The sequence below is a fragment of the Cimex lectularius genome, unplaced genomic scaffold (assembly GCF_000648675.2).
Source record: "Cimex lectularius strain Harlan isolate CLEC.00 unplaced genomic scaffold, Clec_2.1 scaffold41, whole genome shotgun sequence".
Taxonomy (NCBI): Eukaryota; Metazoa; Arthropoda; class Insecta; order Hemiptera; family Cimicidae; genus Cimex; species Cimex lectularius.
The window spans coordinates 292,533-317,459 of record NW_019393011.1 but is presented as its reverse complement, the minus strand read 5'-3'; the positions used below and the strand labels follow the sequence as shown (position 1 = coordinate 317,459).

At 36.3% G+C, this 24,927-nt stretch overlaps 1 protein-coding gene across 1 annotated transcript; it reads left to right on the top strand.

Annotated features, from left to right (window-relative positions):
- Positions 1-363: 363 nt before the first annotated feature.
- LOC106665318 (MAP kinase-activated protein kinase 2) lies at positions 364-23,570 on the top strand. The gene is made up of 8 exons (XM_024229794.1): positions 364-1,042; positions 4,525-4,664; positions 9,865-9,929; positions 10,571-10,678; positions 12,904-13,002; positions 15,229-15,304; positions 17,900-18,110; positions 21,772-23,570. The coding sequence occupies exons 1-8, from the start codon at positions 878-880 to the stop codon at positions 21,991-21,993; spliced, it is 1,086 nt and encodes a 361-aa protein (XP_024085562.1). The 5' UTR covers positions 364-877; the 3' UTR covers positions 21,994-23,570.
- Positions 23,571-24,927: the final 1,357 nt, after the last annotated feature.

Genomic DNA, 24,927 nt, shown 5'->3' with positions numbered 1-24,927 from the left:
GAACTATTGAAGAAGTCAATGCTATTGCAGATGTTACTCTTGATCATCATTCTGTGTAGAGGAGAAGAGAGCATGTAGTTAGAGCATTGGAATTCAATATAAAATAATTTATAGGTTTTAAGAGAGTGCGAATTATTATTACTGGTATGATCATTAATTTGTGAGGAGCGGTCAGAAATGAAGTACTGTAGAAAAACAACTTTTTCATGTTTTTGAAACATTTTTCGACCTTTATTCGGGTCATCCTCAGAGCCTGGGTGAATTATAAAACATATGTTGATTAGTAAAATTAATTGTACAATACAGAAGTAAATAATATAAATTTTCAACCAAGTATTGCATGATGCTATGATTATTACTTTACTATGTTTATAAAAGTAAATTTATTTCTAAGTCTTACATGTAAGGGGGCTTAATTTGTACCTTTAAAAAAATTATATGCATATACTTTTGTTGGGATAATTAATGGCAAGTTCATATTATTTGAAGTTTTTTATCGGGTGTCTATAATTATTTTGCTGGGCGTAATTTGATCTATTGGACCCTTGGATGTTATTTTTAATTTTTGTTTGTTAAATCGCCGGTCTGTTGGCCATGTTCTGCAATTCTAGACTTCTCGTCTAGACGAGTTATGTATCTGCCTCGCTGGTCTCTCCCACAAACGGTCTGGATCGTGAAACCGAATGACTGAAATGAGTCATCGTGTGTATCGATAGTACCATGAAGCGTAATACCTACTCTTCAATCCTCAACTTCAGCTATCCTCAATCCTCATTCATTTCTTTTAACCCGTAATAGAAGGTTACAACTTTGATATCGACCCCAAATTCGTTGTATTCTTACCAGTATTTGTATATTATTTTATTTTTGTTGAAATATGGACGAAATTGCGTTCAGGTTGAACACGGGGGCATTCAAATACGCAAAGGTGAATTCAATTCTGGACGACTACGAAATTACCGACACGGTCCTCGGTTTGGGAATCAATGGAAAAGTCGTACAATGTTCTCAGAAAAGCTCCGGAATTATCTACGCACTCAAGGTTAATATTTTTAAACATTTAAATAATATTATTGTGTGTGCTAGGATGTGAATAGGTCGGAAAGTGGTTCACAGTTTTAGTTAGAACAAGCCCATTTGGCCTATTCATTTCATAGTTGGTGACTTTTCCCCCTAATTATTAAGTTGAGTTTATTTATTTATTATTTTACTTTTTAAGCTTATTAGGAGACCATGCTAATGACACTCATGGTGTTTATGTTGACAGGTTAAAATTTTAATTTAATATCTGTTTAGATTTTTAATGTTTAAATTTTTTTTTAATGTTTAAGTTTCTATATGACATGTCTCAGCTGTGTGGATGTTAAATTCTTGAAAAAATCTGGACATTGTCAACAAATGCAAGCTACTAAGCAGGTCAGATTAGGTTGCAAAAACTGGGGAATAAACCCCAGGATGTCGTATTGGTGGTGGCCAAAAGTACTGTACAAAGCCACAAAACAAACTGCAACGTCTACAAAGAGGTATCTTAATATTGTGATACACGTCTCTGTCTCTCATACCCTTGGATATCATCCCATCATATTGTATGGGAAAGATGGCCTAATGGTGTAAAGTTTAAAGCCTGCCGCAAATTGAACCCAGCACACGGACAGCACACGCCCAGCCCACATGTGGGCTCTTCTGTGAAACGCAGTTCTAGATGATGTGACGCAAATTGAACCCACTCCACGGCCAGCCCAGTTTGTCTTCAACCACGCGTGGTTCATTTGTGACAGCCGCACAGATTTCGTGTGTCCTTCACGTCGTGGGTTTAAGGAAATAATGGAACTTGACGAAAGTTTGATAGAAATTGTGCGGGATAGTCCCATTTTGTATGATACAAGTCATCCTGATTACATAAGGACGAAAATGAAAGTGAAAATGAAACTGCGTTCTGTTTAGCCGGAAACAACCCCTGTTTTCTGGAACTTCCTCAGATACCAAATACTCTCCATGAATACTTCGCGCACTTAAGTAGGCACTTCTTCTTTTTTTTTCTTTTTTTGGATAACAAACACAATAAAACAAATTCCTCAGTTTCGGACTCAGATTCTAAATCTAGAAGTATTTGCCAAAAAGAGGACATCGTTACTGGGCCAGTACTGGGTTCAATATGCGGTACCTCAACAAAACGTGGAGTGTCATGGGATGTGTTGGGCATTGGGCTGGGCGTGTGCTGTCCGTGGGCTGGGTTCAATTTGCGGCGGGCTTAAAGGGTGGCCATTCATCACTGGCTTGTGATCAGTTTTATTTCTCAGCGTACTGACTTTATGGGGGGGGAGGAATGTTGTTGGACGAGGTTGTAAGTCTTGAAGGCAGTGGATGGAGGCCCTCTTCTGTCGACAAACTCAAGAAGACTTAACCTCCAAACTCAGGTGATGGGTGTCACAGTATTTGACTTAGACATAGATTCTGAATCTGATGCTTCAGTCTGACTCATACTCTCTATCTTAAATCTCTTTCATATGAAGCAGTTTAGTTGATTCGACTAAGTTGTGTTGGTTGACTGCCATGTGAAGACTTTTTCTTGGCTGGTTCACACAAGTGTCACACCAGGCAACCTGTGGATCAACTTCTCTTCCTAACTGGAGATCAGTAACGGAGGAAGAGGAGCGTTACTTGCAATAAGAGAAGCAAAAAAGGAGGAAGCCCAGTCCAACAACTGCTGTGCCACTTTCCTTTAAATTTTATCACTCCACTTCTCACACTTCATGCCCCATGTCATGGTACTAATATGATTTTATTCAATGAACTGTTCCACACTGAAACTTACAATTGCAATGTTTTCTATGGTGAACTTAGTTGGTTCATCTAGGTCACTGGCATGATGGATGAATGAGTGGAGTTTTCAACCAGTAAGCACCTCTTTGCCTGCTGGCCACCCACCCTACTGGGTGGAGGTGAAGGGCTTCGAGCGGTTCCCAATCTGCTACATGGCTATACTCCTTAACACCCATTCGTTCAACTAGTTGAATCAAATAACATCCTCATCTGAAAGTGACGTAATTATCTAACTGTCTCTGATGGTCTCTGATCCAGGCCAGCCTTATACCCTCAGCCTCGTCAGGTTAAGAACCTTGGAGGACTTGGGTGGCCTCTGGGTCATTGTGAGCTGTGGGTGGAGTGTCTGTTCATAAAGTGGTAGACCTCAAGCCTAGGTGGTGCACATGTGACAATATAACAGAGACAATGCATTGCTCCACAACACCGATGGATATTACTCTTGATGTCCCACTCTTACTTACGTAGGAAAGGAAGGAAATAAAACCAGTTCTAAGAAGAAGCCAGCACAAAATTATGGAGAGAAATAAAATAAATGAGTTGACTAAAATGGTACCCGACAAAATGAGAGTAAAATTCGACTAGATGTTTGGGAGGAAGGCAAGGCTGTCTCCTTTTGGCTCTGGCTGACTGAATACTCTCACTGACTGAGTGAGCCTCTTTTCTGCTGCGTCTTACACTCAACTCTATTCGACAATTGACTCTATTCGATTCGTCTAGGTCTGGATGTCTTCACTCACCTTAGTCTAGCTGATGAAATGTCCAACTCGGCTTCCTTCCACTGCTTCCGAGACAGTTGACAGTCGACTAGTCCTGCTTTGGGCCGGGCAACTTGATTAGCCCTGTCTATGACGTATGTCAAGATTCCCTCTTGCTATTCTCTTGACGTCTTTCTACACCCTTCAGGTTTTTGGGAAACATTCCTTGGGTTGGCGAGCCAACAGATTTACAGCCTACATTAAAAAAAAATACATTCAAAATTTTTTACGCTATTGCCTTAACTTATTTTAACAATTATTTTCAACTCATTTATTCCAACTTGTATTAAGACAAGGACCAGCTTTACTCTTATTTATAATATAGTTGTTACCAATCATTTTGGTCTGCCTTTTTGACTTTAGTGGTGGTTTTGTGTGTTATTTTGCCAATTGTGTATTCAAAAGAAAAATGTATTTACAAAAGGATAAAGACATTGGTGGCCTCAGTAGTTATGGGTTAACACGGCGCCCATTACCGTGAGGTAAAGGTTTTGAGCTCAAATCCCGAGCCCTGAGTTACAAATGGGCTTTTTTTCCTCTAAAACACTGGCACTGTGAGGCACTATATAACCTCATAGTTGAAATACCCATTACAAAAGATAAAATTGAACACAAACCTAGTATTCAAAATGACAAAACATGTCCAACAGAATAAAATAATCGGAATAACCAAGAACCCGCAAACCTCAAGAAGACTTGCATTTCTTATGTTTAACTTGACAAGAAGTGAATTTATTTTTATTTATCATAAACCATCAACTACCTCCTAAAATGACAACACTTACCTTCATCCTCTTTTATCTTTGTTTGCATGGCAAATATTCCATAGTCATCCAAAGTAATGGCATATATAAAAATAAATCAGTTATTTTATATCGTGATAATATTCTTATTTATACTTTTTTCTTTAATTAATTGGATAATTTTCTTTATTGTTTGTTAGGTTCTTCAAGATTCTGTAAAAGCAAGGAGAGAAGTTGAACTTCATTGGAGAGTAAGTGGTTTTCGTCATATTGTCAGCATTATAGATGTTTACAAGAATACATATCTAGGAAAAAAATGCCTTCTAGTTGTAATGGAATGGTATGTGAATTGTTTTACCTCTTCAATATTCATAGATTCTTGTTTTGCTTCCAGGCTTGTCTTTGCATTTTTTATGAGACAAACATAAGTATAAGCAATTGCCAGTAAATTACAAAATGAAATTATGTGTTTGAAAATAAATATATTTATATTTAAATAAGACATTTATTTCAGTAATTGTTGAGCAGTTTAAAAGATCAAACTATGAATTAGAATATTTATTTATTTATTGCAACATTTCTTTAATCAAAGAGATAATTTATTTACTTTTCCTAATACATAGATACAATTTTTGCAAATTGTTTAAATGTAATATTTGTCCTTTTGTTTTAATGGTTTGTTGTTTTTCTAAAGCATAACACTTGTTGAAGTGCAATAATATAATAACATGACTACCAAAGTATATTTTGGGAGTTAAGTCGGTGATTTTAAATACTCATATCACAACTTGTTTGTCTAGCTAGATTCTAGCAAAATTACCGATATCCCCGGACAATGTCCACAAATGATTATCATTGCAATACACAATCTTATCTGTTAAGACCAGATAAAAAATAATAAAATAAAAATAAAAGCTAAAGCTGTTGATGATGTAATTCATGAATTTTATGTGTATATTTTACACGATATTTGAAATTTTAAACAAATACAACTTAGAAATTTATAATTTTTGTTTTTACCAGGTAACCTGAAAAGTTCGTGTGGTTTTCATTGTTTTAATATCATTAATCACCATTTCTACTTACAAAGGAGGATTAGATGTTTATATCGCTTAATACCAAAAAGATAAGTGTCTTCATAAAGGACATTCATCCTGATGTGCTGACCTTAGTGTCTGTACATCAGGGAGTTCACCCACTCTGTTGTGTGGCTGAGTCGCTGGTATCCCCCTTAAGTGAAATGCCCTGGAGATAATTGCTTCCCTACCAACAGGGTTAGGCTCTGACAGCTAGGTCATTTCATCTCCAAATGCATGCAATATACAATTTAGTCTAATACGTAGTACTCATTCTGATTAGTTGGTGGACTACTGGATATTCCCCTATTGACCTGTACATATTCATTATTAAAAATCTAATATAAATTAAGGTCGAAGAAGTACTTTTATAAATATTCCACCATTGGCCCTAGATACACACACTACTGGAGGGGCGTTGGTGGCACTATATTTGACCATTACCCCTCACCACTCACGCTAATAGATATACGCTCTCAAACAAAACCCAAAACACATAAAGACAAAACACATAGAATATAACTATATACAGTGAAATAAAATAACTCCACATTTTCTAAAAAACAACAGGGACCCAGAAAACGACTGCTGTGCTTGAGAACCGTTCTTAAATCCGGTGGCATGCCTACATGCTCTATGTATGGAACCAAGGCATGACACACCTCTATTATGTGGGACATATTGAGCACCCTTTCTCTGCCTAAGGGGCACCTGCACAGGCCTTGGCCCAAAAGCAGGTGCCCATTTGTCAACTGCGTCTGGCCAATCCCCTGTCTCAGTTTCAGGTTCTCTGAGGGCCAGCTACTTGTTCGTCATGTTCTTGACTCACAAGAGCCTCTTGGATGACCCCACCCACTGATGCTGCCTGTTTTTCATTGCTAGCGTGGCGTCAGAGGGCCTGATCATGATGGTCCAGTCTGGGGGGGTGGGATGTCCCGGCTTTCACTGCCTCATCCGCACGTTTGTAACCCTCGTAACCCCCCAGACGATGTGTCTGGGGACCCAGACGATGTGTCTGGGGACCCAGACAACAACCACCTTTTTTCCAAGGAGCTCCAGCTTGGCGTATTTCTCTACCAAGAGCATGACAAGAGGATCCGCAGAGAACTGCAAATAGTGCTTAGGGAGTTGGCACCTATGAGGAAGGCCGAGCCCCTCTCATTTCATACCGCCTCGAGAGGGTGCTAAATCGCATATAGCTCTGCCGAGTATACACTGCAATGGGGGCAGTGACCAGAAGGTGGCCAATCCCTTTGCTATACACGGCACATGTCACCATTGCCAGTCTTGGACCCACCTGTAAAAACCAGATGAAAACTGGTGTATCTATTTCTAAGTTCAAGGAACTTAGCCTTTTAAAGGTATGGCGGAGTACACAATGTAGGCAAGTCCACCAGATCATCGCAGACGAGTACAGCTGGAAAGGTCAAGAGGTGTCAATTGTTCATCTAACTGAAGCACTGTCGCCAGCGCCAGTCTGGCCCTCCCCAAGGCTTCACTGAAGCCAATCCTGAGCGGTCGTGTCATAGACAACTTTGTATAGGCACTCGAGGATCGTCCTAGCAAGAGGGTGCCCCAGCTTGGCCAAGAATCCAGACATGTAACCGAGGGTAAGCTGCTCTCTCTGAAGTTTGGGAGGCACGATCCCCAGCATGCAGCACAGCCTGGCCAAGGTCCTGAACGCTCCCAAGATTGTTCTGAGACCCTGATAGTAGAGCCTATTGAGTTTTCTCAGGCGTGTTTTCTAGGCTGAGGAGTAAATAATACACCCATAAAAGATTCTTAAACAAAGCAGTGAGTCAAACATTTTTAACAGGGTCTCCCTGTCCACTCCCCACCTAAAATGACCAACAAATTTTAACAGTGAGAGGGTTTTCCTGCTCTGAACCTCGACGGCGTCAATGTGTGCCTGCCATCTCAACTTCTCATCAAACAAGAGGCCGAGGAACCGCACCTTCTCCACATACCGCACAGGTGTGCCCCTCAGGCAAAGTTGGGCTATGTATGAGCCCTCCTCAATCTGCAAAAGTGGATACACACTGTTTTCAACGTAGAGAAAGAAAACCTGGTTTCCTCAGCTCTTGCAGCCACAATGTTTATCGCTGAATCCCGCTTGATACTGGCTGTAAAATACCTTCATCTCTAGGTGCCAGTTCAGTTGACCGTCACCATGGACTCCAGGACCTTACTCAAGCGAGTTGTCAACAAAATTGGTCTGTAACCAGACTAGGGTCCCTACCCTCTTTAAAGATAGGTGTGATGAGTGCCTCTTGCCTGCCAACGATCGGGATACAAGCACGAGCAAGTCCAACAAGCGCCGCTGATCCACCGTAGGGAAGATGGCGAAGCATTTCATATAGAATAACTTCACACTCGGGGGCTTGAATTCCAGGTGTGCCCCAATGTGGACTCAAACTCTCCCATCATCAGCGGCATGTACAATTCACTGGTGCCGCTGCCGAAATCAATATCAGTAGTTACACCCGGTTTTTCTTTGTTGGAATATGCTTCAGAACTGGACACCATGATGAAGTGCTATGTCAGTTCTTTAGCAACCTCTGAAGCTTCAGTCACACTCCCGTGATCAGTGGTCAATATCAGTACTGACAGAGGTTTGGATTGTCCCATACTTCCCTGGTCATTTCCGACACATAATTCGCCAGACTATCCTTTTTAGGCTTGGGACAGGTACACCTCTCCCTTGCCCTTTTTACTTCAAAATTAACAAGGTTTCCTCCATCGGATTCCCGACCCTACTTGTAATTAACAATTGTCTATTCCTATTATACAATTCATGACTTAATTCTAAATAATTAATCAATACTACTTATAAATTAAATAAATACTTCTGTATATAAATAGATACACCCAAGCTTCCCAACAGATTTCTTATTCCTATCGGCTTAATTCTTGAGAAACGTATTATTCAAGATTTGGATGCAGCCTCGAAATCGCCCCAACTGTTTTCCAGTTCCCATGCCAACTGACTGACAAATCTTGTACTTACAGAACTGGAATGCTGGCATCGATGCCGACTGCTATCTGATCCAGATGCCGCGGATTATGCTGACTACAACGCCCCACCAGTTCACCTGTCTGCCTCTGACTCTCTCGCTCTCCTCTCTGACTCTGACTGACTCTTCTCTCCATGGCTGCCATGGCCACACCAGTCCTTTTCTCTGACTCTGACTGAGCCTGCCCTCTTCACTACACCGGCCTTCTTAACTTCTTGACTTTTCGACTGCTTCTATTTCTTTAGGGATAGTATTTAAGCCTATCGGTCTAGGAGGAGGGGGAACCCGTAGCTTAGGAAATACTGTTATGCTTCCTGGTGACCCGATTGCCCAAATTTTCCCCCAGGTTGTTGAGCTTTTCCAGGTGAATCTGAGCATTAGCCAATCCTAGGGGTTGAGCAATAAGGCCACTTGTCAGCACAACAGTAAATATTTTTGTGGCGATTGCCCAGGATCGCCATCGATATTTCTCAATCGTGAACACCCAGTTGTTAGTTATTATTTCACCAGCTTTGTTTTGCTGTGTCGGGTTTTTGTGAAAGACTAGGTCAGCTGCCAAGATTCTAGGACACTTCCGATTGACCAATCTTACATAATACGCTTCCCCAAAATTAGCTGAAATATCCTTTCCTTCCATCTTAATATTTACAATGAATTTAATTTCTAAAAAAATCTGTTTAAGATTCCTTTTTGGAATCTTCACAGTAAGCTTCAGTGTCTAAACATTTGCATACTCTCCAGACCTGGCTTCATCTGACTTTCACCTTTTCTTTGCAATGGACTAAGAAAAGTACAAAATTCCTGATATACCCAATCAGGAGTTTGATAATTGCCAACAGCTGGAAACGAGCTGAATTTAAATTTTAATTCCCAGGTCCCAGACTTTTATAAGAAGGGCAACTAATTTGAATTCTGACAATTAAATCATTTAAACTCACACGGACTTTTCTGGTTACCTGTTTAATTATGATCTTATGAGTTTTTGTACCATACATTTTATGAAATACACAGATCACAAAGCAAAATTTGACTTTCCTGCATTTCGTTTCTGAAATGCTATTACTTCAAGATACAAAGGGAAATTTATTTATAATTTTGTTCATTCTCTGATTTATGATTGATAGTTAAAACTAATAACTATGCCTTGTAAAATGGTCTAATTTCATGTACATTCCTGGTGAATTGGATTTCTTTTCAAGTACAGAAATCGATTATATTTTTTTACCCCTAAATGTATTGATCCTTCACTTGTATCTAGAGCACTAAACCATTATGTGAATGAGATAAATTTTGCATGAAAGTTGCTTCATGGCTATTGCCGTTTTCTTCTATTTTCCAGTTTCAAAATTTTATTTAATATTCTGTACAATTAAATATTTTATGTGCACACAATTAAAAAAAAAAAAAAATTTCTAAGTGGTATCATTATTTCAAATATTCCATTGTTTAGCATGCAAGGTGGAGAACTGTTTCAAAGGATCCAAGAACGGCCACATGGAGCATTTACAGAAAGAGGTATATGAATAAACCTTCAAAGGTTCTGGATTAACTGTTTTTTGCTTTAATATTAAAATTATATTAACAATTTAGAAAAGTAGTTATATTTATCGTTTAGAAATTATAACAGAAAAGAAAATTCAACTTTATTATCTACTACAATTAATTAAGGGTTTTAGTTGAGGTAAAAAAGTCAATGGCACGAGCGGGATTCGAACCTACGATCTTCGGCTAGATACGCCGCTGCTCTACCACTTGAGCTATCGTGACCTCGATCCACTCGGACACCAACTTAGTAGAGATAAAAAAGTCATTGGCATGAGCCAAAAGGTGGGGTTGAGATGGGAAGTTGGTGCTCGAGTGGATCAAAGTCACGATAGCTCAAGTGGTAGAGCAGCGGCGTATCTAGCCGAAGATCGTGGGTTCGAATCCCGCTCGTGACATTGACTTTTTTATCTCAACTAAAAACCTTAATTAATTGTAATATATTAATTGGTCAAGCGGACCACAAAATTAGTGAATTTATTATCTACTAAACTTGTAGTTGAGTAAAGTTTTCTTTTTAACTTCATTTGTCATTTGAACATTTATTTCCACGTACCAATAGCATTATTAAATATTTCAGTGTTTTTATAATTTCTTATTTTCTATATTTTCAGAGGCTGCTCAAATAATGCAAGAAATTTGTTCAGCTGTAAAATACTTACATGATATGGATATTGCTCATAGAGATCTTAAACCTGAAAATCTTCTGTACACACTCCCAGGTAATTGTCATATTCAATGTGTTATGTTTAAATTTCCTCAATCTCAAATATCTTTGACCTTGACACAATGATTGCAGCCTATGCTTAGCCATTTTGGTTGCCTATGGCTATCCTATTTATCATGTAAAATATTGCCCTGTCCAGAATGTGTTGCAGGTTTTCATTTTTTCTTTCAATTACCCCTCTAATAAACTGTTAATGTTTGATGGATTATTCTTTCGTACGAATGGCAACACTTTTTATTTACCTCAGTAGCATTTTGTTACTTGGGAATAATTCAGTCTTTACCAAGATGTCAACACGTGATTTTCACGTAATTTTGTTTTATGAGTTTAAACTCAGTCAGAACGGTGCCTAATGAAGTCTGGGGCGATGGCAGTGTGAGTGGGAGCACTGTTTAGAGATGGCTTAAAAAATTTCGAGAGGCAGGCTTTAGAGCTTGAAGACAAAGATGGTCGTGGAAGGATTTCTTACCTAGATGATGGTGTTCTGCAAGCTTTGGTAGAAGAAAAACCCAGAACAACTATTCATGAACATGCAGAAAATCTTTCAGTTATAATAATAATAGTAATAATAATATAATCTGACTATTATTATTATTATTATATATATTATTATTGGCCATACATGCCTATGGGATGTTAAATTATGGAACAAAAATTCGAAATTCTAATTAAATGTTCGGTTTTTAGTGACTGTTAGCCAGTGATTATTTGGAGATTGTGAAATGCAGTCTGGTGTGAGGTAGGTTTTAGAAAAACATTTTCTTTATAGTGCCAACGTTTCGATCTTTATTGTGATCATCTTCAGGGCTCAGTGTTTGTTTTCTGGGTAGATGTGTCATTCTTGTGTGTCGTGTTGAGAGTGCAATAAAGATCGAAACGTTGGCACTATAAACAAAATGTTTTTCTAAAACCTACGTCAAGACAGACTCAAAATTCTATTCAGAGGGTATAAAAAAAAGTAGCCTCACATTGGGAGAAATGTATTGAGAATGATGGAGGATATTTTAGTTAATAAAATTTTTTGAAAATAATTTATTTAATTGTTTTAATATTTTGAATTGAAATAATTTTGACCAGAATTGTGTAGCGGAAGAAGTGTAGGGAGAGTTTAAAATATTTAAATGGGAGGACGCATACAATGCGTCCACCGCACCCATAAGGATAGTACAGTTGGCATGACGCACACGTTGCGTCTTCTGCAGTCAATATGTCTTTTCAAACCCATGTGGTATATTTCCCCCGTCATGCAGCATTATATCATTCCATCCTTTTCACCTATTCAATATAAAATAAGCCATTATTTCACATTAACCTAAATAAATATACTCATAACAGTTAGTAAAATTTACAAGGTGGAAACAATTTAAGCTTGTTTAAAAGTAATAACGTTAGTAGGCATTAAAATAAAACATAAACAAAAATAGCTTTGCAAAGAAATAATACTGAATTAACATTAATAAATATTAAAAAGGTTTAACAATGGTTTGCTTCGATTTCGACTCTATTAAAAATCCAGTTATGAAATATTAATTTTTAATCTTTCAATTAATTAAGGTTTTTAGTTGAGATAAAAAAGTCAGTGTCACGAGCGGGACTAGAACCCACAATCTTCGGCTAGATACGCCACTGCTCTACCACTTGAGCTATCGTGACCTCTAAAACCTTAATTTATTGTAATATATTAATTGTTCAAGCGGACCACAAAATTAGTGAATTTAATGATTTAAAATGAAGTGTACTTCATTAAAGCTCTCCGAGGCCATTTCATTTGTCGCCGAGAATTGAATAGATTACACGACATTTGAAAAATGGCAAAAAGGAGGGAAAATTCAAAAGGTGGGGTTGATATGGGAGGTTAGTGTCTGAGTGGATCGAGGTCACGATAGCTCAAGTGGTATCTAGCTGAAGATCGTGGGTTCGAGTCCCGCTCGTGACACTGACTTTTTTATCTAAACTAAAAACCTTAATTAATTGAAAGATATTAATTGGTCAATAATAACGAAAACTAGTGAATTTAATTCTTAATAATTAATTGTAAATAAAGAACAACATATCAGTATATTTAGAGGTACAGCCTAAAAAATATTTTTTATAACAGAAATTTTAATTGGGATGAGTTATTTGCATTTGAGGAAATTTTGAACAGAACATCCCGCAATGTGTTGCTTTATAATTTGTTAATATCTTTTTTTCGTTTTTTTTTTTTTTTTTTTTTTTTAGATGAGACTGGTGTTTTAAAATTGACTGATTTCGGCTTTGCAAAAGAAGTCTGTACAAGCGACAAACTGCAGACACCCTGTTACACACCATACTACGTTGGTTTGTTACTCCCTTTATCTGTTGTTTATGCTTTTAATTTTTATTTAATTATATCAACTATCTTATGAAATAATAGGTTGTAAAATAAGTCAGTCACATTTTTCAGTGATTCAATTTTATACCTCTTGTGTTTTGAGCAATGTTTATTTTAATCATTAATTGTTTACTCACTCTGAAAAGGGAATTTTTCTTAAGTTGTTTTTATTCATCAGTTTCATTCAAAATCTCGTATTTTTACAAGGTGTTTTGTTAATTTAAAATGGAGTCCATTTTAATCATTTATTTATTTATTTTTTCAATTGCCTAAATGGGAAAACCTCAGCTCAGAATGTTAGGAAAATTGGTGATCCTATGGTGATAATGCTTTAGGAGAAAGCACCATCCATAAGTGGTTTGCTTGGTTCAAAAGCCGGAATTTTGATTTGGGAAATCCAAAGCGCTCTGGTTGCCCTTCAACCGTTGATGACCAAATGCAAGCTTTTGTCACAAATAACCTGCACTCAATACCACAAGATACCGTAGACACACTTATTTCATGCAAGCATTTCAGCACATCAGAGATAAGCCGGATATATTTGTCCAAGCGATGAATGGATTCCTCAAATGTTGGCTGGGAAGAATTTATTTGACTGCATTTCCATCTGTGATTCCCTCTAAAACATAATGGAAATGGCCCATGAAAGTTGTGTGTTTTACAGTAAATTTCAGAGAAGAAAATTCTGGAGAAAATAGCGAATCATCATTAACAATTCCAAAAACTGAACAAAATAATGTGCGTTTGGTGGGATTGAAAGGGTGTGCTTTATTTATGATCTGCCCAACCAAACAATCAATTTCCGTGTATACTGTACACTATTGGAGCAATGAAAGTAAGCAATTGGCCAAAAATGACCATCATTGACTAAATGAGGGTTTGTTTTCCATCACTCGCCCCATTTTGCCTTTATAGATACCACAGAAATTGTTGGTACTTGGTTGGAATGTGCTACTGCACCACAGTATCCGACTGGCATTGACCTTACAGATTTTTACTTCTTTTGAAAAATAGATCCTGTACAGTAACACCAGGAGGTACAATTGGGTGTCGCTTAATTACCCTGTCCCATTGACGCAAAAGCCAAATTATTCACGACAAAAGTGATGTTTTGTGTTTGGCGAGGTTGGCATTGGGCATTATGAACTCCTGCCATATGGCCAAACCATGCAGAAATCTACTCAAGCCAACTGCAATTAGTATCTCTTGCCCTGGCCCAGAAACAACCTGCTCTTGTACACTGGAAATGTGTAATTTTACACCCGGACAATCATACGTACAACCTGAATGACAAAGGAGGCGATAATGAAGCTTCGTTGGGAAGTCCACTTACCACTGGTACTCTCTGAACCTGGCCTTATCTGACATTCACCTTTTTTTTATCAATATATGATCATATATTTTGATAATCACCACTAGCTGGAAAATGAGATAAATTGAATTTTAAAGTTCTGGGATCAAAAACTTTTTATAAGGAGGGCATAACTGGGCTAGTATCTTGTTGGGAGAAGGTAGATGCTGACAGAGACTATTTCTCTGAATAAAATATTTCTAAACTAATTTTAATTGTGGCAGTTATTAATCCTTTAACCAGCATGAACTTTTCTGGTTACCTGGGACTTTATGTACTTGAATACTTTGCCAGATTCAATGCATGATAGGTTTGGCATATGTTACAGAACGTTTTTAACTGAAAAATTAAAAATTTTGAATTAATAAATAAATTCTAATTTAGTGAAACAACTGACCAAATTAACAAAAAGGGGATCTTTTTTAGTGGCACCCTGTATTGAAAAAGAAGTAAAAACCTCTAGTTTTTGATAGCTTCCTTTCTGCTTGTTTGTTCAGACATTTCATTACATTCTAATTCACAATTTTCACTTACAATATCGAATTGTAAATTACTGAAATAGTCACAACAATAATTTTACATAATTAAATAAGAACTATGCAGCAAATTAGATAATTGAATAATATGGAATTCAACTTAATTTTTTATAGATTTTAATCTCAATATTAGTTTCCTTTTAGCTATGATTTTAGCAATTTCTAATACTAATACAGACAATCACAAGTTATTTAAGCTAAAAAAATTAAACTACCAACTATAAAAAATACTTCACCAAGGTAGTTGGAATTAATTTTTTTTTCCGAGTGTTAACAATCACAGTATTAGGTTGTTTTGTTTTTAGCTCCAGAAGTTCTTGGCCCTGAAAAATATGATAAAAGTTGTGATATATGGTCGCTTGGAGTGATTATGTACATTTTGTAAGTATCCAGTATTTTATTTAATTGAATCCCTTTAAAACTAATATTTCAGAATACAATAACAAATAGTTTTTTTACTCCTATTTTTTGGCTGTTGACTTTTTATATTTCTTCGGTTGCTTTCAGGAACTAGACAGCAATCAAACTCGTTTTCTTTACGGTTGTCGAGATTCTTGATGGCTGTCTAGTTAAAGTCTCGGGACCAAAAGCTTTTTATAAGAAGGGCATAACTGGGCTAGTATCTTTTTGGCTACCTAAAGAAAAAAAGTTAAAAAAGAAAATGAGTTTGATGGTTGTCTAGTTCCTGAAAAGAAACCCAAGAAGTACAGTAATAAAAAGGTTTTTTGTGGTATTACTTGATGGTCTTAGACAGAAAAAATGATTGTCTATTTACATTATATTTCATTACAGTCTAATTTACAATTTTCACGTACAAAGTTCAGCATCATTAAATATAAGACTGGGGGCTGGAGTGGCACTGGGGACAGTGATTCAGCTGGGCGACCGGCCGACACCCTTTGGACCTTTCCGGCTTTACTCGTCCGCGACGATCTGGCAAACTTATTCAGATTGTGTACTCTGCCATACTTCTACAAGGCTAAGTTTATTAAACTTAGAAATAGATACGCCAGTTTTTGTCTGATTTTTACAGACGGGTCCAAGATCGGCAATGATGCCGTATATAGCACCTTCTGGTCGTTGCTCCCTCATTGCAGCTTATATACAGCAGAGATATGCGATTTGGCACGCTCTCGAGGCACTGTGGACTGAGGAGGGCTCAGCCTTCCTCGTATGTACCGACTCTCTGAGCGCTGTCTTGGCTATACGAGACAGGTTCTCTGTGGACCCTCTTCGTCGTGCTCTTGTTAGAGAAATATGCGGAGCTGGAGCCTCTCGGAAAAACGGTAGTTATTGCCTGGGTTCCCGGACACTTCGGCCTGGAGGGTAACTAACGTGCGGACGAGGCGGCAAAAGCCGGGATGTCCCACCTTCCAGATCGGACCATCGTGTTCAGGCCCTCTGACACTAAGCAAGAGTGAAAAACATGATAAAAGAAAGATGGCAGCATCAGTGGGCAGGGTTGTCAGAGAGGTTCTTGCGAGTAAAGTGAACGACTGGTAGATAGCCCTCAGAGAACCGGAACAGGAGACGAGGGATCGTCCTCACTTGATTGAGGATTGGCCATACACAGCTGACAAACAGGTACCAGCTTTTGGGCCAAAGCCCACACAGGTGCCCTTTATGCAGAGAAAAGTTGCTCCTTGTGTCCCACATAGTAGCGGTATGTCATGCCTTGGCTCCATACAGAGAGCGTGTAGGCATGCCGCCGGATTTAAGAATGGCTCTCAGACACAGTAGTGAGTTTCAGGGTCCTCTGTTCTGCTTTTTAGGGGAATTGGGAATTTTTTTATTGTATACAGCCGTCAAAATAAGTTTTTTGTGTTTCTGTGTTTTGTTTGACTGAGTGAATTTATTAGAGTGAATAGGGAGGAGCTGATGGTGGAATAACATCCCCATCGCCCCCCGAGATGTGTATGTGACTTGGGTTGATGTCGGAATATTTATAAAAGTTTGAGTACTCCATCTACAAAATAGAATTAATGTAATGTAGATGTAGATGAAGATGTAATATTCGGGGTGTAATATACTGCGCCCTTTAAGAGCTATTGTAGCCCCCTTTCTCTGCCTAAAGCACATCGGTGAGTCCTATTTCATCAAGAAACTTGATAAATAGGCCTGGTTTCAGTGGTTGAAGTTCTTCTATGGTCACATTATACATCCCAAAACATTTCCTCCTGTGGGCTAATGTAGCTTTGCAGTTTGTTAGTAAATGTGTTCGTGTCTCTTCCGCCTCCTTGCAGAATCTGCATGTGCCGTCTTGGATTGTTCCAATTTTCTTTAAGTGTCCATTTAATCTGCAGTGTCCTGTTAGAAATCCTGTCAGGATTCACAGTTTGTTCTTGCTTCCTTTGACACATTCTGAGATTTCTTTCTTACCAAAATTGGTTAGAAGATTCTTGGATTGTCTATGTCCAATGAGTGAATTCCATTGTTTCTTCATTTTCTTTTTGTCCTTCTGTCTGAGACATTTGTTAACAATGTGGGTTCCTATGTCACAGAAGGGTTCAAGTCCTATCAGCGGTGTGGCAGCCCCTTTCCTTGCAAGGGTGTTCGCTTTCTCGTTGCTTTTAATGCAATGTATATAGGTCTGAATTTATTTATTCGTGTGATTGCTTATTGAGTGTGTTGTTGCATTTTGCATGCGCTCAGGGCTGAAATGACCAAACTGTCGGATGCTCAGACTGAAAAGACTGGGTTCAAATTTTTTTGTGTTGTTTGTAATAGTTATTGCATATATTATGCATTGTTTTATAAAATTGTTAATAGTGTATTTAAATTTTGGAGTATTAGCGGTACTTTATAAAAATATTATTAAATTGATTTTCTTAGGTTTTGACTGCAAGAGGTTTTCTTTTAGGTATGAATAATCTATATTATGTATAACTTGAATAACACTAATGCAGGCAGTCAAAAATAACTTATTTAAGTTATAAAAATATGTAACAGTTTAATTTTTACCAATTTATCTTTTAGGTTGTGCGGCTTTCCACCTTTCTTTAGTAATCACGGCCAAGCAATATCACCTGGCATGAAAAGGCGAATAAGAACTGGTCAGTATGAATTCCCAAGCCCTGAATGGGACAGTGTCTCACAGGATGCTAAAGATCTTATTCGTGGTATGCTATGTGTCAATCCTGATGATCGACTTTTTATAGACCAAGTTATGTCGAATGAATGGATAGCAGTATGTATTAATTTATTTAATCGCATAAATTCTTTATATATTTATACATTGTTTATACACCACTGAACTATATTGTTAATTAAAATGGAATATGACCTTTTTTATATTTTAAATAATGCTTAGTACATTTATTATTATATCCAGTCTAGTACATAAGACCAGTCTAATAGAAAATATTTTACTATACCATTTTTTTAAAAATTGAATTTAATCTTTCAAAAATAACATTAGAACTATAAATCACTAGTTTTGTAGTCCACTTGACCAATTAATATCATACAATTAATTAAGGTTTTTTGGTTGAGATAAAAAAGTCAATGGCAAAAGCGGGATTCGAACCCATGATCTTCGGCTTGATACGCCGCTGCTCTACCACTTGAGCTGTCGTGACCTCGATCCACTCAGGCACTAACTTCCCATTTGACATTTGAAAAATGGCAAAAAGGAGGGAAAATTCAAAAGGTGAGGTTGAGATGGGAAGTTAGTGCCCGAGTGGATCGAAGTCAAGTGGTAGAGTAGCGGCGTATCAAGCCGAAGATCGTGGGTTCGAATCCCGCTCGTGCCATTGACTTTTTTACCTCAACTAAAAACCTTAATTAATTGTATTACAACTATAATTGAATTTGTAATTGTGTCGTTATTGTTCATTTTGGTCTGCCTATCCTTGCTGGGTTTGTTCTGTCAGATGCGTTTTTTCGTTTTGTTTTAGTTCTGGGTGATATTTCAGAAGTCAAGTTTCTTTTATAAAATTGTCTGACAAATCAGCCCAGCAAAGACATACAGTCCAAAATGATCCATCGGTAACGACTAAATTACACATTTTTCACCCACAGACTACGGTTAAAATTCACAATAATTAAATTTGCATATATTCTTACATTGTTCGTTCCTGTTCTGTTAGGTCGTTTCTGTATACCAGATTTTTTTGATTATTTTTGTTTGCTAATTTGCATTCAACATTAAAAGGTTAAAAAAATTAATGTCAATTAATTGATGTCTGGATTTTGTTGATTTCTTCCCATTTACTGGATGAGTTTAAATTCCGTTCCCCTTATTTTTTAAATTTTATTTATTTTTTATTGGGGCATTTTTAGGCAAAACTGAAAGCCACATGTCTTTTTTTGTAGCTTCTCGTGAGCCAAAAATAAAAATTTATTTAAAAATAAAAAATAAAAAAAGTTATTTTACATGTAACACAATATACACGGTGAGTGTTTTTTTTATTGGAATTATTTTGGAAAAACCCTGAGACACAAGAACTTTTATTTTAATCGAGTTTCGCAAAAACCAAAAAGTTTATATATCTCTCCAGGAAAACAAGATGTGAATAGGAACTTTACTATTTCAAATGGCAAGATACTCAGCAATGTACATTTTTAGAAGTATTTTTGAAGCTGAATTCAAAGGTGCTGATGTTTTCAAGTTATTCGCAAAAAAGCTTTTTCCAAACTTTTTTCTTTTTTTTCTTATAAACAAAATCTTTTCCAACTTCTTCAACCAAGAACCAATTTATTTATTAATTATTTTAATTGATAGTAAATACAATATACATATACATATGTATACAAGGTGGCCCCAATCGATTCAGCCACACTTCCAGATCTTATAGGAAATTGAATGCTGAGTAAAAAAGGTCCTATGAACCTGTGTCCGCAAACCTTTCAGTTCCGAGCTACAGGCAAAAAACCACGTTTTTTGACCTTATTCGTGAAATTGTTAGTAAAAAGTAAAGCCTGACAGTAAAACAGTTCGAAACAAAATCTGTAGAGGATTAATTTCTGCGTCTAATGAGATTAAAACCAGCCTGATCGGCCGAAAATTTCATTTTTGGCAACTTTTCAAAGTTAGGAGGTGAAGTGGTACACAAAATTCACCATTTCTGACATTTTTATCGAAAATTCACAACTTGGACACCCTATCAAAAAATTCTCCGTTACAAACCTCGTTTGTTAGTGATCGAATTCTCCGTCACATTAGAACAACCCCAGTCCGATTCATGAAACATTCGAATTTTGGCTAATTTACTGCTTTTCACCCAAATCGAATGTTACTGTTTTCTGATGGGTACTCAGAGAATTCGATGTAGGGCAAAGAAAAAGGCCTTAAGATGGCTGCAGAGGTTTCCGACTGATGAAAATTTGTCAAACTTTTGTAAATCCAGAGCGAAAGAAAGAAGAGTAATAAAGGAAGCCAAACAAAATTCTATAAAATATTTAATTTCCAATTTAACACCAAGTATGGAATCTTCAGATATATGGAGGAAGATCAGGGCAATTTCTGGCAAAAGAAAACCCCCAATTATGTTAATACTTTGTGCAGAAGACATGGTCATAACAGAACTGTTTCAAATTGCTGAGCGTATAGCTCGTCATTTTGAATCTATTCCTAATTCCAGCTGGTATTCGGAGCGTTTCAGGCAGATAAAGGAGGAGGAAGGAAGACACGATTTAATTTTGCAACTGATGCAAAGAAGTTTGGAACATTCTCCTCACTTTGGCTGAACTGGATCTTGTTCTGAGTTTGGTGAAAGAATCTTCCCCGGGAAGTGATGAAATCACATACTCCATGATTAAAAATCTTTCTCCAGAAGGAAAAGTAAAGCTTTTGGAATTATTTAATGAAATATGGGGTGCTGGATATTATCCTGAAAACTGTAGGGGGTCGGTCGTGATACCCATTGCTAAGCCGGTTAAAGATCCTAGCCTCCCAGAAAATTACAGATCTATTTCTCTAACATAATGTCTCAGCAAGACATTGGAAGCCATAATTAACAAAAGGTTTATTGAGAAAAAAGGTCTCTGTCGAGAATACCAGGCTGGGTCTAGAAAGCACTTTTGCTCTGAAGATCATGTAGCGCTCCTTGAAAGTGCTATTCAGAACACTTTCTTAGAGAGAGAGAGCATGCTTTAGCTGTCTTCTTCGACCTGGAAAAAGCATACGATACGACCTGGAGATTTGGCATTCTTAAGAAACTCTATGATTGGGGTTTAAGAGAGTACATAGCTAAATTTTTAAAAAGCTTCCCCAAAATGAGTAGATTCCAGGTGCGATTAGGTACCGCCTTATCTAGTACGTTAATTCAAGAAAACGGGATTCCTCAGGGTTCGGTTCTGATTGTCATTTTATTTGCTATTGTGGTAAACGGTCTGGCTGATAATATAGATGATCGTATAGTCAGGCCGATGAATGTCGATGATCTTTGCTTTTACTTGTCTGGAAAAAATCTCCAAAACGTGGGAAGGACTTTACAAAACGCTGTTGACACATTGTCACGAAAAGCAGACGATGTGGGTTTCAAATTTTCTTTGTCCAAAATGGTATTTGTGCACTTTTGTAGACTGAGAAAACATCATGAAACTCCTCGGCTTTTCCTTTTTGGTGTTAAAATAAAGAAAGTTGACGTAAAATATTTGGACGTTTCTTTCGACAAAGCCTTTTAATAATAGAATAATAGAAAAAGCCGCCTTTAAAAAAATTCTTGTTACATGATAAAAATTGTAAAATAACTGTACAAATAAAATACAACAATATTTTATTAACAATTAACTAACCTCAGTAAATAGATGTGATCGTATTTTATGAGACCATATGTTGCTCATTTTTTTAAAATTTTGATTAGACTCAAACTTTCTGACTTGGATCTAATGTGTGGATTTTTTAGAAATATACCGAAGTTCCCGAGACTCCACTATATACTGGTCAAATGTTGAAAGAAAGTGAGGAGGTCTGGCCAGAGGTTCAAGAAGAAATGATGAGATCGCTAGCTACAATGAGAGTCGATTATGATCACGTTAGGATAAAAACTCTTCAAAATTCGAACAATCCTTTATTGGATAAACGCAGGAAAAGGACGCTTAATTTATTAGATGGTACAAGCAAATAGAAAAGAAATTGTAATCCTTTTCTCATCACATTATTAAAATCACTATAGTTAACATATTGTACTTAGAAGGTTAATTTTGTTAAGGTTGTTAACTTTATAACTTTAAAACATCACATTAATCATTTTATGTTTTATCTTGATGGTTTAACATCATGTCTTTAAAAAGTATTATTTAAGCTGATATTACTTTCTGGTATTAAGAATGTTTTAATATTTATGGAACATACGAAGTACACCAATGTTTCTATAAATGGTGGTTGGTTATATTTTTATAACGTAACGGAAGTATTCATACAGCAGTAGCCATATCATACTTGTAAGTATTAATGTAATTTTCTGTGATTGGATTTCTATCATTGAAACGACAATATAGATTTGCATGATGATGAAATGCAATGTCAGAAACACTTGTCAATTCTGATTTAGGTAAATTGTAACTAATAAGCCAAGGTATTATTAATATATTTTTATGTACACTCAATTAATGAGAAACTAGTCTGAAATCCGTTTACCAAATACTTTTAAAATATTCTTAATAGAATGAAATGAACGCATTAAATCAATTTTTGATGGTTTTTAGGATGTTACAATGTTTTTATATATAGGTATTACAATTATTACAATGATAGTTTTACTATAGTATTATTGTGTGTTTGTATAACTCCTAAAATTGGCCTAATTAAGTTATCATTAATTACACAGTTTTTATACTATAATTGAATCAATAATAAATATAGAATTTTACAGTAGGTGAACATTTAAGTTTAAATTTTCAGTTTTTGAAATGTACAGAATGTAGTTTAATTGGTTAACGGGTAATCACAATTTATATGTTACATTTAAGATATTGTTTCTATAAACTATCATTGTTTTATTTTAGTTTGGACAAAATTATCTATAATTAGTATATTATTAAAAATACTATTCTTCACTTGAACAAAAAATTATGGCTTTATATTCTTTGATATAGTACTACGCTACTACTATGTATTAGTGCCTACTCTTACCTTTAATGACCAGAATATTTTTGTATGGTAATAGAACATCTCTTAACTGGTCAGGATCTCGGATCTCGGTCCCTTGTTAATATGAGGTTCCCATTAAAAATCAATTTTTGTTCAAAAAATAACCTACATATTTATTTTATCAGATATCATGAATAAACAAGCATATATATGGGTCGAAGACCTTCCACGAACTACAACCAGCTCTGTGCGACTTCCCATTGAAATTCCCACCCACACCATCACTGAGCTACGTTGAAAAGGCTGGCTCTGGCAAAAATTACAGGCTTTGATCCTTTCATTTCGCCTTCCCCTTACTCTTTCACTCCCATCAGATCGTAGAGCAGTCATCCTGTGGTTCTATTACCCTAGAGTGTCCAGAACAGGGACTTCTACGGTAAGACCCAGTTTCTCGAAAACGTGTCGCAGTGTTTCGTAGGGAACACCGATGGCAATAGCCGCATACCTGATGGAATGTCCATAAGTGGTACACCACACGCAACATCCTCAGCACTAAGTGGCATTTTTAAGTTTAAAAATTGAAATTAAGAAAACAAAGATAAAAATTAAACAGTTAATTGCTTCAGAATTCAAATGAGACTGAATAAACATTCTAAAGTTCGTAAAAAGCAAACATTGAAAAATCCTTTTATCTTTTTTTTGGATTAAGGATTTAATTTGTTTACCTCTAATTGATATTCCCAATTTAAAACATGGCATAAACAAATATCTATTGATAAGAACAATGAGACAAATTAAAAGCAGAGTTTTCTTTTATCGAGAAAATGAAAAAAACAAAAAAACAATTGGGTGGAATTTTTTGGCTGTAACTTACATAAACTGTGAAAACTTAACACAGCACTGATTTGTATACTCCTGAAGCATAGATTGTTTTTCTTCAAAATTTTTTTAGAAATTTCCAAAACTTGAAATAAAAAAAATGATCTTTACAGTAACGTTGACAAAGTGATACTAAAAATTGTGATACTGATTCAATTCCAAAATCCCCCAACACCACCCTACTACAAGCTTTGAAAAGCGGGGTTTTTCTAGAAGAGGTGCCTCATTCTGGAACGACGCCTGAGTGTGAGGAAGGGTTTAATGTGTTATTCCAGAACGTTCATATTGTACATTTTACTACATAACATTGTTTGAAAATATGAAAAAAATTTTAACTTTTTTTCTGTTTTACCTTTCAAAGAATTTTTAATTTTTATCTTCATATTAACCATTCGATATTGACGTACAATGCCGTTGAGTCTTGTTGCTGCTCGACATGTTGCAATAAAATTTCTGCAGTTTTTTTTGCCTATTTTTGTTTTTGTATTCCTCCACGACTGCATTTTCACCATCAGTACTGACAGTACCGATTATTTCCTCTTCTGTAAAAAATTTGTTTTCAAGTCGCCACTTTTTCTCATCCTGCTATATTTTCCAGGAAGTTTTGCTAGGAAAGGCTCATCAAACAATCAATGTGTGAGTCATCTTCATTAAATAGGCCGGTTAATCTAAGGCTGGTTAAGAAAGGTTCTACTGTACTCAAATAAAATTTATTTGCTATTTATAAGTTATAAACTAAACAAATTAGCTATAAATTATTGTCAAAGAATTGGTTTAGAATTTGCTAATAAAGGTCGAAAGACTAAACAAGTGCAACTTCCATATTAGATAATTAACATTTTACAAATTGCCATAACATGTTGCTTTTGTTAACTATTAAGCTTTATCGATAATACTTAGCAAAAAATAAAATTAATTTTCTTAGCTTAAAGTACTTTTTACTTTTAAAACCAACTCACATTGGCAAGTCAATTACATCTTCATAATGAATAGCTTTTTTTATTGATATGAAGTGTATATGTTTGTACTGTGAGAAGATTTATGTTTCTAGTCAATTTTATGTGTCTTGCAACCAGTCTTATTCTAAATT

What these genes read in the sequence shown, in the direction of transcription:
- LOC106665318 (XM_024229794.1), top strand. Translation starts at nt 878, where the DNA reads ATGGACGAAATTGCGTTCAGGTTGAACACGGGGGCATTCAAATACGCA. An exon ending in CTTCTAGTTGTAATGGAATG is followed by an intron (nt 4,665 to 9,864) that starts GTATGTGAATTG and finishes TCCATTGTTTAG; the next exon opens with CATGCAAGGTGGAGAACTGT. An exon ending in TTACACACCATACTACGTTG is followed by an intron (nt 13,003 to 15,228) that starts GTTTGTTACTCC and finishes TTTTGTTTTTAG; the next exon opens with CTCCAGAAGTTCTTGGCCCT.